Source organism: Gadus morhua, chromosome 1 (assembly GCF_902167405.1).
Source record: "Gadus morhua chromosome 1, gadMor3.0, whole genome shotgun sequence".
Lineage (NCBI taxonomy): Eukaryota > Metazoa > Chordata > Actinopteri > Gadiformes > Gadidae > Gadus > Gadus morhua.
In genome coordinates, this window is record NC_044048.1 from 30,366,895 (window position 1) to 30,382,058 (window position 15,164).

The window sequence follows — 15,164 nt, forward strand, 5'->3', positions numbered from 1 at the left end:
TGTTTGTAGTAAAGGGTGGTAAAATTAGTTATTCACCCATGCTAAGACCTTTTAGGCCACCAATTTTCTTTGTGAATGAATAATTTATCGTAAATAAATGATTATTCTTCATTTATTCAAAGTCACCCAGGCCTTTGGAATTAAAATAGCCCTAAATCTTCACATACCCTTCACCATACCTAGAGGTTGGCATGGTTATTTTCAGTAAGCCTAATAGCTGTTAGTTAGCCTAATGATATCTCAATACAAATCAAACCAGCTAATAGGCTAACTGAAATAAAACCATGCCAAACTATAGGTATGGTGAAGGGTATGTGGTGATGAGGGGCTATTTTAATTCCAAAAGCCTAGGTGACTTTATCAGGATGCACAGTATCCTGGATCCATGGAAGAAATGTCCTTTAAAAATAAAAATCTTTCTGCCTCTTTGGGAATGTGACATTGGGGTACTTATACATATGCAGTCTGTATTTTAATGAGGAACATTTATTTACGATACACTACATACCAAATATTGTGTTGTGGAACAATATAGATCGAGAAATTGTATCAGGTTTGGGAACCGCCTCTCATTAAGGAGGGATAGTCTTTATGGTGTTGATAAGGAAGAGTCATCAACGACCCCCCGTTTTAAAGTGAACAAACAAGGACCACACTTTGTGCTAATGCACGGTTTTACTTTATTGTTACCTCATTCACTAAACAGGTCAATGGTGCAACATGACACAGAATCAGGTTATCTGCATGACACATCTATGCTATACAGCGAATGGATTATAATTATTACAAATACAGGAAACATATTTACATTTGAATTCAAGCCCCATACAACACATATATTTACAAAATAAGTATGAAAATGAAATAATCAGACAAAAATATACAGTGTTAATGTCTTGGTTTGTCCACTCTGGGTGGTCTCGCCCACCCGGACCTGATCGATGGATGTTTATTGTTGAAAAGGGGAGAATGCAAAATATAACGGCTATGTCTTTTTTTATTTGAAGGCATCGTGGGAAAATGGCTGAAGTGAGGAGGAGGAGGAGGAGGAGCAGGAGGAGGAGGAGGATGTGTAGAATAGCATAATGTCGTTCTGGGTGAAGTAGCAATCGCTACCATGTGTTGTACTCCCTGATATTAGAAGATAAATCATAGTAAGTCAAAAAGCATTCCATACTGGATTTGTTACGATAAAAGCGGCAAGACTAACTGTTTAATGAGTTCAAAACAAATCGCATAAAAAAGAAAAATTCAAACCATTTTCTACTTAAAAAAAAAAAAGGACGCTCAAACTGATGTAACCCACATCGAGATAATTCAGTGCTTCTTTTCTCAGCAATGAAACACACACACACACACACACACACACACACACACACACACACACACACACACACACACACACACACACACACACACACACACACACTCTACATTCATCTCTCTCAGGTCAGACCGAAGAGGCCACCATCACCGTTTGGTTTCTTCTGAGTAGAACAACTGAATCGCACACGACCTTCATTGATCCGTTAACCCATACCGTATTTCTTAATTTATTAATATGTGCAAAGAGCTGCAAACTAATATGTACATTGCAACAAAAAATAAATACCACAATCCAAAAATAAACACCACCTCAACGGGTTAGTAGCTGAATTGAAAACGTTTGCTCTGACAGATATTCATAATGGAATGTAGAAACATCCACCCCTTTACTTGATCAGTGCATAGAAGTCGGCCCATAATCTATCGATAACATTTCTAATATTGTATATGATCGTTCCATAAACCCCCCCCCCAGCCGGTAGGGAGGCCTTGAGGTTGGCTGACTGGCAGGCTGGTTGACCTGCGTGCCTACTCCTCCCAGCCTACTCCTCATCTCTCTGGAGAACCAATCCGCTGACGTCGAGCTGCGTTCTATTGTACAACTCTCCGAGCACGCTGGGAGTGCCCTGGGTCAGAACAGAGTGTCTCTGCCTCTCTTCCCATGGCCTAAACTGAACTTTTCTCTTTAAAAGCACGGCACCACTTCTGGTTGGCTGGCCAGTGGCGCCTCATGCCCATACTGTTACCGTTCACGCTGCAGTACATAGGAAGAGACAGGGACATGGGTCACTAAGGACCACACATGATGTGCACCAATGATCGTAGACGTACAGAGCAAATGTTTTCATAGACAATCAGGGAGAATGAAGAGCGTTCGAGTCCCTTTGATACAACTTCTGTCTTAAAGCCTGAAGCATCGTTCAGAAAAGACTGACCAAGAACGCTAGCTTAGTCAGTGTGTGTTCTCTAGTCAGCGTTACTTCATAAAGGTTTTGTTCTGAAGAAGCGCTGCGTAGTATTGATCCTGAACAGAATATGTCCAATCGGTTGATCGTACACATTGATTACTGTGTGTTAATGTGCAAATCAAGATCAAACAGTGATATACCTTCAGAAACAAATGCCCCCTCAAGTTTCCCCATCAAATTATTCTGCGGAGTACCCCTATTCATACAAAATGAATAAAGATGTTTAATAATAACGAAAGCAAAAAACAATCCATTAGAAAAACTATATCAACCAGATAAGATTCAGCCAGGTTAGAATATCGAGCCTCAACAATGCAAAAAAGTTAAACGTACTGTAAATCCTTCGATGCACAAATCCACAACCTAGCAAGCAACTCGTAATCGAACCGACAGTGCCCTGAAACCGTATGAGCCCACGATACAGCCCATAACCTCACAGCGTTCACGTTGTCATGACGATGTGGCTGGACCTTCATCCAGCCCCCCCCCGTTCCCTTGGTTCTCGCTATCGTCGCTCCACTCGTTCTGTCTGTAACATCAATGATCAGAAAATAACAAAAATACACACCAAAAAAAAAAAAAACGGGATGCAAAAGATCAGATTTTCCGAGCTTTGCACGTTTAAGTGTTGTGCTAGGAAATGTGCAAACGGCCGATCCTGCTCTGAGAGGAATGTGGCGGAGGAGGTTTATGTATAAACGCTGTTGCTTAACTCCTGGCCTCGTTACAAAGAAAAACCCTCTTTTGGTGACTTGACATTCTGCTGCTCTTGTCTGCTCTGAGCCGGGCAGCAGACGCGATACCGGGGACTTATAGAATCTGCTGTCGCTTGACAGCTATCGAATGTTATAATCTTTTTTACAGTAGTGATGTCGAGGACCCTCTGTTGCAATTGCTTATCCCTTTGCTTAGCGTGTATTTAGATTTAAACAAATGAAAAACACACACAAGCCTAAGCATGATCGCTTTGAAAATAACTGAAGTCACTGGCTCACGGCACTACTGTGGACTGGTGTATGTACAGGACTACAGGTGTCAGTTAAAAAAAGACAACACAGCCTTGAGGCCGTGTTGGCCGTTAAAGGATCCTTAACTGATTCTCTTTTTCTGTTTGCTTATCGCTTATCTAAAGGCGGAGAAGACTCGGGGAGGGTGGAGCTAACTTCTACTTAAGAAAATGTTGGCGTCTTAATGCGCGGTCCCACGGCTGGCGTGAGAAGCCTCAATGAATCCCTAGCAGCATTGGTTCTTTAGCCAGCTTTGCCTCCCATAGGAGGGCGTAAAAACCGCATTTGCCCTTGGAGCATGAAGTATCGGGTTTTTTTCCTAAATAATTCGGTTATAATTCTATGTTACATTAAGGTTCTTTTGTTGTTGTTGCGAATAAGCAAAAAATCTGGTCTTCTCCTGAGGACCGCTGCAGGGGACAAGGCGGGCACGAAATAAGAATCAAAAAAATAAAACTCTTTTTGATAGACAGGTAACACTGATAGAGATAGACGATCTTTACAGACGGTTATTCGACTGAGAAATAAAAGTGGCCAGAGGGGGGGGCTGTTGCTGGAGAAATCGTGCACACACAAGTGGACTATTACAACATGCTACTAGTAGTCGAAGGAAGGGGCGGGGCTTAGGGATGACAGCGGAGAAGCCCGAAAATAGACCACAACTTTGTCATTGAAACACAAAAAAAAACCAGGGAGGGAGAGGGAATAGAGAGGAAGAGGAGCGGGAGAGGAAGGACCGGTCGCCCAGGTACTTGATAAGAGGAGACTGAAGCCACGGGGTCTACATACGAGAGGAAACCGTCAAGAATCACAATGGTTAATAAGTGTTAACACTTGGTTCGGGGGGGGGGGGGGGGGGGGGGGGGGGCCTGGAGCCCCCACGCCGACGCCGCTCCTCACTTCTTCACCAGCGGGCCACGCCTCCTCGCCAGCTTGGACCTATGGGAGCGCAGCGTTTGGTTATGTTCAAGTAGCCGCAGACTCTAAAAATGTGTATAATGTTCATACTTTAGTGGAGACTCTTTAGAGACTTTATAGAGGATAGATGAAGCCTAGCGCGTGTAGCTTACTGGTCCTTCTAGCTGTGCTAAAGCCTAGCTCGTACCTTGTTGTTCCTGCTAGCGGTGCTAAAGCCTAGCTGATACCTTATGTTCCTGGCTAGCGAAGCTAAAGCCTAGCTCGTACCTTATCGTCCCGGCTAGCCGTGCTAAAGCCTAGCATGTACCTTATCGTCCCCGCTAGCAGTGCTAAAGCCTAGCTCGTACCTTATCGTCCAAGCTAGCGGTGCTAAAGCCTAGCTCGTACCTTATCGTCCCCGCTAGCGGTGCTAAAGCCTAGCTCGTACCTTATCGTCCCCGCTAGCGGTGCTAAAGCCTAGCTCGTACCTTATCGTCCCCGCTAGCGGTGCTAAAGCCTAGCTCGTACCTTATCGTCCCGGCTAGCGGTGCTAAAGCCTAGCTCGTACCTTATCGTCCCGGCTAGCGGTGCTAAAGCCTAGCTCGTACCTTATCGTCCCGGCTAGCGGTGCTAAAGCCTAGCTCGTACCTTATCGTCCCGGCTAGCGGTGCTAAAGCCTAGCTGGTACCTTATCGTCCCCGCTAGCGGTGCTAAAGCCTAGCTTGTACCTTATCGTCCCGGCTAGCGGTGCTAAAGCCTAGCTTGTACCTTATCGTCCCGGCTAGCGGTGCTAAAGCCTAGCTGGTACCTTATCGTCCCGGCTAGCGGTGCTAAAGCCTAGCTGGTACCTTATCGTCCCGGCCAGCGGTGCTAAAGCCTAGCTTGTACCTTATCGTCCCGGCCAGCGGTGCTAAAGCCTAGCTGGTACCTTATCGTCCCGGCCAGCGGTGCTAAAGCCTAGCTGGTACCTTATCGTCCCGGCCAGCGGTGCTAAAGCCTAGCTGGTACCTTATCGTCCCGGCCAGCGGTGCTAAAGCCTAGCTGGTACCTTATCGTCCCGGCCAGCGGTGCTAAAGCCTAGCTGGTACCTTATCGTCCCGGCCAGCGGTGCTAAAGCCTAGCTGGTACCTTATCGTCCCGGCTAGCGGTGCTAAAGCCTAGCTGGTACCTTATCGTCCCGGCCAGCGGTGCTAAAGCCTAGCTGGTACCTTATCGTCCCGGCCAGCGGTGCTAAAGCCTAGCTGGTACCTTATCGTCCCGGCCAGCGGTGCTAAAGCCTAGCTGGTACCTTATCGTCCCGGCTAGCGGTGCTAAAGCCTAGCTGGTACCTTATCGTCCCGGCTAGCGGTGCTAAAGCCTAGCTGGTACCTTATCGTCCCGGCCAGCAGGGGGTTGAAGGCGTACAGCCAGTCGTTCATGTCCTTGTCGTTGCTGGCCTGCAGGAGGATGCCTCTGTGCTTGGTGCAGACAGCGAACGTGTTGGGGGTCTGGGGAGCCCAACACACACACTGTCACTGTCTGAGGCTCCACAGGGGGGATGAGCCCAACACACACACTGTCACTGTCTGAGGCTCCACAGGGGGGATGAGCCCAACACACACACTGTCACTGTCTGAGGCTCCACAGGGGGGATGAGCACAGCTGAGTGGCTATCAAGATTATATGTAGAGTTATAATTCATAAATGGATGCACAAAAGTGGAGAGGGAGTGAGAGAGACACACAGAGAAGACAGAGAGACAGAGACAGAGAGAGAGAGAGAGGAGAGAGACAGAGACAGAGACAGACAGACAGACAGACAGACAGACAGACAGACAGACAGACAGACAGACAGACAGAGAGAGAGAGAGAGAGAGAGAGAGAGAGAGAGAGAGAGAGAGAGAGAGAGAGAGAGAGATAGCGGGCGCCTACCTTGAGCATGGCCTGCTGGTCCTCGCTGTACTCCACCTGGGCGGTGGACAGGTTGAGGACCCCCCGCTCCACGGGGTCCTTGTCGCTGTTGTAGATGAAGACGTAGGGCCGGCGCACCACCACGAAGTGCTTCACCCACGAGTTGGAGCGCGGCTCCATGAAGCTCAGCGTGCCCTTCTTGGACACCACCGACCTGACGGAGGAGACGGGTGGAGGTCGGTCAGGGCTGCTGTTGACTCGGTCAGCAGGTGTTTGTGGTGCAGTCCGCACCGCGTCCCGCCCCTTTAAGGCTCTCCCTAACCCTTTAAGGCTCCCCCTGACCCTTTAAGGCTCCCCCTGACCCTTTAAGGCTCCCCCTAACCCTTTAAGGCTCTCCCTAACCCTGTAAGGCTCCCCCTAACCCTTTAAGGCTCCCCCTAACCCTTTAAGGCTCTCCCTAACCCTTTAAGGCTCTCCCTAACCCTTTAAGGCCCCCCTAACCCTTTAAGGCTCCCCCTGACCCTTTAAGGCTCTCCCTAACCCTTTAAGGCTCTCCCTAACCCTTTAAGGCTCCCCCTAACCCTTTAAGGCTCTCCCTGACCCTTTAAGGCTCTCCCTAACCCTTTAAGGCTCTCCCTAACCCTTTAAGGCTCTCCCTGACCCTTTAAGGCTCCCCCTAACCCTTTAAGGCTCCCCCTAACCCTTTAAGGCTCCCCCTAACCCTTTAAGGCTCTCCCTAACCCTTTAAGGCTCTCCCTAACCCTTTAAGGCCCCCCTAACCCTTTAAGGCTCTCCCTAACCCTTTAAGGCTCCCCCTAACCCTTTAAGGCTCTCCCTAACCCTTTAAGGCTCTCCATAACCCTTTAAGGCTCCCCCTAACCCTTTAAGGCTCTCCCTAACCCTTTAAGGCTCTCCCTAACCCTTTAAGGCCCCCCTAACCCTTTAAGGCCCCCCTAACCCTTTAAGGCTCCCCCTAACCCTTTAAGGCTCCCCCTGACCCTTTAAGGTTCTCCCTAACCCTTTAAGGCTCTCCCTAACCCTTTAAGGCTCTCCCTAACCCTTTAAGGCTCCCCCTAACCCTTTAAGGCTCCCCCTAACCCTTTAAGGCTCCCCCTAACCCTTTAAGGCTCTCCCTAACCCTTTAAGGCTCCCCCTAACCCTTTAAGGCTCTCCCTAACCCTTTAAGGCTCCCCCTAACGACCACGCAGCCCTGAACCTTTACGGCTCTGCGTCGGGTTTTAGCGAGCGGACCAATCACAGCCCTCGCTGCTGCGTCGCCTCGACGGAAGGTGAACATTTTTGGGAGGCGCACGTCCGGCCCTTGAGGTGGACGCAAGGAGGGTACTTGACCCCCTGCGTTGCGTGAACGTGGGCCCCTAACCAGCCCTCGGGCTGCAGGGGGATGGGACGGCGGCCTCACCCTGGCCTCATCTCCTCGATGTCGGGCACCAGGTTGAGGAACTCGTTCTTGCCGGCGCGGGCGAGGAAGGAGGCCTCCAGGCTGGGCACCGCGGGGAACGACTCGTAGTCAGAGCAGGACGGGCTGCAGGCCCGGGAGCCATTCTCCGGGGTCCTGGGGGGAGACACACACACACACACACACACACACACACACACACACACACACACACACACACACACACACACACACAGACAGACAGACAGACAGACAGACAGACAGACAGACAGACAGACAGACAGACAGACAGACAGACAGACAGACAGACAGACAGACAGACAGACAGACAGACAGACAGACAGACAGACAGACAGACAGACAGACAGACAGACAGACAGACAGACAGACAGACAGACAGACAGACAGACAGACAGACAGACAGACAGACAGACAGACAGACAGACAGACAGACAGACAGACAGACAGACAGACAGACAGACAGACAGACAGACAGACAGACAGACAGACAGACAGACAGACAGACAGACAGACAGACAGACAGACAGACAGACAGACAGACAGACAGACAGACAGACAGACAGACAGACAGACAGACAGACAGACAGACAGACAGACAGACAGACAGACAGACAGACAGACAGACAGACAGACAGACAGACAGACAGACAGACAGACAGACAGACAGACAGACAGACAGACAGACAGACAGACAGACAGACAGACAGACAGACAGACAGACAGACAGACAGACAGACAGACAGACAGACAGACAGACAGACAGACAGACAGACAGACAGACAGACAGACAGACAGACAGACAGACAGACAGACAGACAGACAGACAGACAGACAGACAGACAGACAGACAGACAGACAGACAGACAGACAGACAGACAGACAGACAGACAGACAGACAGACAGACAGACAGACAGACAGACAGACAGACAGACAGACAGACAGACAGACAGACAGACAGACAGACAGACAGACAGACAGACAGACAGACAGACAGACAGACAGACAGACAGACAGACAGACAGACAGACAGACAGACAGACAGACAGACAGACAGACAGACAGACAGACAGACACACACACACACACACACACACACACACACACAGGTGGTGAGACACAAGGATGGGGCCTTCAGGGAGTCATGGTGGAGGTTTTTTTAAATCTTTCATTCCTTGTATACGTATATAAAAAAAAAAAATTAGAAAAGAAAAAGAGACATTTAATCTTTCTTGTACCCCGTCAGTTGCCTAGTGAGATTGTTTCAGGGAGAGTAAAGAGATGAATTGTAAATAAGTGTAGAGGTACAATAACGCTGACTAAACAGACACGAAGGGGGGTGAGGAGGCTTCCTGACGGAGGGGGGGACGGGGGACGGGGGTCTTACTTCTGGCCCATGGAGCCGCAGCGGGAGTCGGAGAGGGAGGGGCAGGTGGAGGAGGGGGTGAGGGTGGCGCTGCTGAAGCTGGTCACAGAGGGGTCGCGACCCATGGGCGAGATGTCCGACAGCTGGAGGACAAACGGGGAGCAGAGCGGAGACACGGTGAGTTAAAGCGCCGCTGCGTGAGAGGAGACGCACGGCCCGGCGCCACGGCCCGGCGCCACGGCCCGCCCGCTCGGCGTTCGGCTCACCTTGCAGTCGCTGATGCTGTTGCAGAGCTGGCTGTACTCGTTGTTGAAGCTGTGGGTCAGCAGACGTAAGCACTGCGGAGAACAGAGACACAGGGCGGTGTTACCGGGCAGAACGGGAAACAGGCCGAGGTTGGCCAACAGCACAGAGGGCTTCCGTCTGTTGACATGTCGACCGACCAGTTTGGCGGGAGAAGGAGGAAGTGTCAACACGCTGCTGGCGAAACAGCATCGCCCTAATGAGAACATCATGGTTGAACTGCCTTTCTCACCGTCGGTCAAAGGAACTCAGTTTCTTCACCGTGATGATGTCGAAATGGAAACGGAGTTTAACTGAAGCGTTATAATCTGGGCTAACTACGTGGCACTGAACACTCCCTCATTTCTGGTCTGGGATCAACAGAGTACCTACAGTCCCTGGGCAGAGTTCAGAGTTCATGTTGTTAACGAATACCTTTACTGGGAGAACTGGGATTTGGGGGCCGGGGACTTTAAGGTTTTGAACGCTACGTCAGTCAGGTCTGCCTCGCAGTGACCACGTCAAAACGACCCACCTGACGTAGACCCTCCGCCCGTCCTACCCCCCGTCCCGTCCCGGTCTCACCTTGGTGGCCAGCTCCTTCTCGCGGTCCACCAGACTCTCGATGTCGGCCGAGTCATAGCCGCTGCTCTCGCTGGGGGTGACGGCGCTCTCGAAGGTGGTGCAGGAGATCTGCGAGGAGATGGAGGTGGAGTTGGAGAGCGTGCCCGAGCTCATGCTGGGGGACAGGGACTCGCTCAGGGACTTGTGGGTGGTGGTGGTGGTGGTGGAGGTGGGGGGCGCCTCGCCCAGCTTGTCCCTCAGCAGCAGCAGGTGGCGCGTCTTCTCCACCTGGGTGGAGGCGAGGGAGACACGGGGTCAGCCCTCTACAGTCGGTAGGCTGACAGAACACTGACACTAACCTCAACCCCTACAGGTCATCAATATAAGTGATAGCATTACCCCCAAACATCTGCAATGTCAGCAAATCACAATATTTAATCCACATTACACAACAGAAGAGTTTAGTTTAATTTAGTAATTGAGTGAGACAGTTTCACCCGAGGAGACTTGGAGTCGTTTGATTCCACGTCACTAAGGAGCAAGGCATGGGTTAGGCATCGCGCTCAAGGATGCTCGCAGGTGGGCTGACGTCAGGGGATCAAACCCACAACCCTTCAACCGGGGGGGGGGGGGGGGGGAACCCCTTAACCACTGGAAGATGCAGCCCTCTAAAATGGCCATCATGTCCAGAAGACCCCGACATTGAATCCATCATGTGTGTGTGACCGATCAGACTAGATCAGTCCGTCCTGTGTGTGACTTTGACCCCTGCGGTGGGGGTCAAAGGTCACACACAGGACAGACTGATCCCGTCCGTCCTGCGTGTGACCTTTGACCCCCGGACCCACCTCGTGGAGCTGCTCCATCTTCTCCAGCTCCCACTGGTGCTCCAGGATCAGGCTGTCCCCCCGGGGCCTCCAGCCCGCCAGGTTCTCCTCCCCGCGGACGTAGGCCACCGAGGTGTCCAGCACCTTCCTCCGCCGGCGCTGCATGCCTGGGGGGGGCGGGGGGGCGGGGGGGGGGAGGTTCAACACTGCCTGGACCACGGGGGCTGACATTCTGGGTCTTTTGGCCGACGCGTTACTAATTCTATACGTTACTATCGATAGTTGATACTTTACAAAGAGTGATCCCCGATCACAAACACCCTGTACATTATACATTAGAATAAAACTGATTTAAAACTGATTTATTTTAATTAGCGCTATTAAAATAACCGACTAGCAACTAAGGAATGGACACAGAGCTGGAATGCACTTATGTAATGTAATCCTTTAAAGTCTTCCAAAGGTTCCCCCCCCCTGGACTCACCTGGGCTTCCTGTGTCGGACATCTTGCACAAGCTGAGCTCGTAGATGCCCGTCACTCGGTTGCTGTGGTAACAAAACGAAAAAGCCTTCAAGTACTGATTTCCGAGTTGGAATGCAGATCTTGTTGTACTTAAGGTTCAGGTCTATATCAAGAATGAATTAATAATAAAAAGTGCTTTTAATTTGTGTCTTAATCTTGTTGTTGCGTTGGTGGTGGTGTAACAAGATGTCCGCCGGGGCCCCTACCAGTCGGGGGTCTTGGAGTAGCCGCTCCCGAAGAGGTTCCTGAGGGACCGTGGGGGGGAGATCTTGGCGTCCCGGGAGTAGAACACCATGCAGATGTCTTTGGTTACGATGGCAGGCTGGATGCAGTGGTCCAGCTGTCGGGCAGGAAGGAACACGCCATCACCACACCAAGATCAGTTCAGACACACGTATCACGGTCAGATAAAGGTCACACAAAGGTCACACAAAGGTCACACAAAGGTCAGACCAAGGTCAGACAAATAATGATTTGGAACCATGGCCCTATAGCTACGTCGCTACAGCTAGCCTGGTCACCCATTAGCCCAGGCTAGCCTGGCTCACCCATTAGCCCAGGCTAGCCTGGCTCACCCATTAGCCCAGGCTAGCCTGATCAACCATTAGCCCAGGCTAGCCTGGCTCACCCATTAGCCCAGGCTAGCCTGGCTCACCCATTAGCCCAAGCTAGCCTGGCTCACCCATTAGCCCAGGCTAGCCTGGTTCACCCATTAGCCCTTAGTGGTGCTCATCCTCCTCATCAGAAGGCTAAACTCAAGCTGAGGAGCTGTTCTCCCTCCCTTTATAAACCTGATCGTACCACCCCTGTCGGGATGTGGGGGGGGTGGTGGGAGGTACCAACCTCCAGGTAGGCGGACAGGGTCATGTAGATCTTCTCTCCGTAGGGGGTGACCCGGTTCAGGAGCAGGGAGTTGTGCAGAGAGCTGTCCCACACCGCCTCGAAGCGGTAGAAGGTCCTGCAGCGAGCAGAACAGTTAGCTCAGAGCCGCGACAGGCTAGAAGAACTACAAACATGGAGCAGGACTACAAGTAGAGCAGAACTACAATCACCAGAGTACACCGAGGGATCATCACAAGGGGGGGGGGGGGGGGAAATAATGAGAAAGGACTCGGGGGACTAGCTATTGAACTATTGATGGACGATGAATAAATACAAAAGGCTTGAAGAGCTAAAGGAAGGGAATTCACTGAGGTTTAGCTTCATCTCCATGGGGCGGGCACACACACACACACACACACACACACACACACACACACACACACACACACACACACACACACACACACACACACACACACACACACACACACACACACACACACACACACACACACACACACACACACACAATGAATACTTTTCTTACCTAAAATGTATGATTTTAGGTAAGAAAAATGTGATTAGCATTAGATTCATCTATTGTGTACAACAGCGTTCAGTTCCTGTGGTGAGCAGCAGGGGGCACTGTTGTCCACAGCGAGATGGAGGCTCTTATGCTGCACACTGCGTAAACAAGTGATTGTGGGGGATGGGCTACTTTAATGAATTCATTGGGTAGACGTGGATGAATAATGGTTGGGATTCAAAATGGTTTTTATAAAGAATATGCAACCACACAAATTAAAGGGAACACTTTGCATTTAAGATTGCCGTTACGACTTGATTTGTGCTCTGAAAGTTGTTACTTTCAATCTATTTATTATATAATATTAGAGTCTAAAGGCAATCCCAAAGTAAAGTGTATGTGCAATAAATGTAATTATGGTACATAAATAATAATAGGGCTCTAGTCTAGGGGTGCAGCTGACGATTATACTCATTGTCGATTAATCTATGGATGATTTATTTGATTAATCGATTAATCATTTAGTGACGAGCAATGGCAATTGCGCATCACAAATATCTGAATTTGTGAATTTGTATCAGATGATGACCCGATGACTAATGAGGCTGTAGCCAAGTCAAGTCACACGTCTGTCTTTGACTTGACTCGATTATCCACAAATAGAATCGATTCATTTTGTGACAAAACACAAATAAGATTAATCGACAAATCGTCTCAGCAGAAGTCTAGAGAAGGACGTGTGACACATAAAGATCAATGAAAAGAGCTTTGTGTCCGTCTGTTGGTACCTAGCGATATCCTTATCAATAGAAAGCCTGAGCAAAACCAACAATCCATGAGCAGCAGATGGGGAGACGACAACGCACGAGAGAGAGAGAGAGAGAGAGAGAGAGAGAGAGAGAGAGAGAGAGAGAGAGAGAGAGAGAGAGAGAGAGAGAGAGAGAGAGAGAGAGAGAGAGAGAGAGAGAGAGAGAGAGAGAAAGAGGGAGAGACAGAGAGAGAGAGAGAGGGATAGAGAGAGAGAGAGAGAGAGAGAGAGAGAGAGAGAGAGAGAGAGAGAGAGAGAGAGAGAGACAGAGAGACAGAGACAGAGAGACAGAGAGAGACAGAGAGCGAGAGAGAGAGACAGAGAGAGAGAGACAGAGAGAGACAGAGACAGAGAGAGAGAGGGAGAGGGAGAGAGAGGGAGAGGGAGAGAGAGAGAGGCAGAGAGAGAGAGACAGAGAGAGGCAGAGACAGAGAAAGAGCGAGAGAGGCAGAGAGAGAGAGAGAGAGACAGAGAGAGGCAGAGACAAAGAGAGGGAGAGAGAGAGCGAGAGAGAGAGAGGCAGAAACAGTGAACAATGGTGCAACTGAAGAGGACGTTAACATCAGTGCAGATGGCCATGCGATGGTGTGTTCAGAGATGCAGACCATCCACTCTACAAATACAAACTTTCATGTACACATGTCCATCTATTCATTGCACTGGGACATTTTATTTTTATTCTTCAAAAGCAGCTCAAGAAACTAAACATTCCCGTGGCAGTAAGCATTTAAAGATGGAGCGATCATTCCTTCAACGGATCATTTATCTTCTAATGGTGTCAGTCTTCCTCCCCCCTCCCCCCTTCTAGCCCCCCTCCCGCCCCCCATACCTGTTGGAGTTGTGTGAGGACTTGATGCTCTTGGCGGAGATGATGTTGAGTGACAGGACTGCGTCGGCCGCGCTGTCGTCCACCTCCGTCTTGCTCCGGATGCGACCTGTCGCCGACGGCAACAGACGCGGGTCAGATACGATGAGCTCGCTAGCTGAATGAAAATCCACTTGGTGGGGTTTGAAACTATAACTTTATAACGTCGTAGAAGAAGAGCGGATGGCTGCTGGAGCAGTGTTTCTATACTGAGAGACCGAAACACTGCGGCCGCCAAACCCAAGTTATTGCAATTCATGTTTGTGATTGGCCGGTCGATGCCGGGCGGGGTCACCCTCGTATGGGGGTCCCATTGCTTTGGGCCAGCAGCAGCCAGTCCTAAACACCGACTGGATAACACTGAAGGGTTGACTCTTTGGGGACGTGTGGAATACGGAGCCACTCACCCACGACCAGCTCGCGGACGTCCTTCCAGTGCAGCTCGCTGCCCTTCTCGTGGATCAGAGTCACGGTGATCCTCCTCTGGATGCCCTGAGGGGGAGACGACAACACGCAGGTCACCAACATGGCCGCCGATAAACAACACGCAGGTCAACAACATGGCCCCCGATAAACAACACGCAGGTCAACAACATGGCCCCCGATAAACAACACGCAGGCCAACAACATGGCCCCCGATAAACAACACGCAGTTCAACAACATGGCCCCCGATAAACAAAATGTCACACGATAAACAACACTTCATCTGATAAACAACACTTCATCTGATAAACAACATGTCATCTGATAAACAACACTTCATCTGATAAACAACATGTCATCTGATAAACAACATGTCATCTGATAAACAACACTTCATCTATGATAAACAACACTTCATCTGATAAACAATACGTCGTCCCATAAACAACATGTCATCCGACGAACAACATTAGAACCAATAAACAACAACAACAACAATAACGATGACAACAAACAGAGGCTGTGTGTTGGAGCGCAGAGATGAGAGATGGAGAACATCTATCTTCATAGAGCGTATCACAGAGTATGCAGTCTTTGTGTTTGCGCTGAAGCTCGACGCTCACATTGGGGACGT

At 50.0% G+C, this 15,164-nt stretch overlaps 1 protein-coding gene across 19 annotated transcripts in view; it reads right to left on the reverse strand.

Annotated features, from left to right (window-relative positions):
* Window positions 1–660: 660 nt before the first annotated feature.
* Window positions 661–15,164, reverse strand: part of kif1b (kinesin family member 1B) — a 79,381-nt gene continuing 64,877 nt past the window's right edge. For all 19 annotated transcript variants that reach the window (XM_030358421.1, XM_030358458.1, XM_030358468.1 and 16 more), the window contains 13 exons: window positions 14,514–14,598; window positions 14,071–14,176; window positions 11,929–12,043; window positions 11,292–11,425; window positions 11,047–11,108; window positions 10,584–10,729; window positions 9,757–10,023; window positions 9,156–9,227; window positions 8,911–9,032; window positions 7,508–7,660; window positions 6,109–6,301; window positions 5,567–5,685; window positions 661–4,240 (listed from right to left, as the gene is read on the reverse strand). In XM_030358421.1, coding sequence (XP_030214281.1) covers window positions 4,198–4,240; window positions 5,567–5,685; window positions 6,109–6,301; window positions 7,508–7,660; window positions 8,911–9,032; window positions 9,156–9,227; window positions 9,757–10,023; window positions 10,584–10,729; window positions 11,047–11,108; window positions 11,292–11,425; window positions 11,929–12,043; window positions 14,071–14,176; window positions 14,514–14,598 — 1,617 coding nt within the window. In that variant the 3' untranslated portion in view covers window positions 661–4,197. The remainder of the gene's footprint in view (window positions 4,241–5,566; window positions 5,686–6,108; window positions 6,302–7,507; window positions 7,661–8,910; window positions 9,033–9,155; window positions 9,228–9,756; window positions 10,024–10,583; window positions 10,730–11,046; window positions 11,109–11,291; window positions 11,426–11,928; window positions 12,044–14,070; window positions 14,177–14,513; window positions 14,599–15,164) is intronic.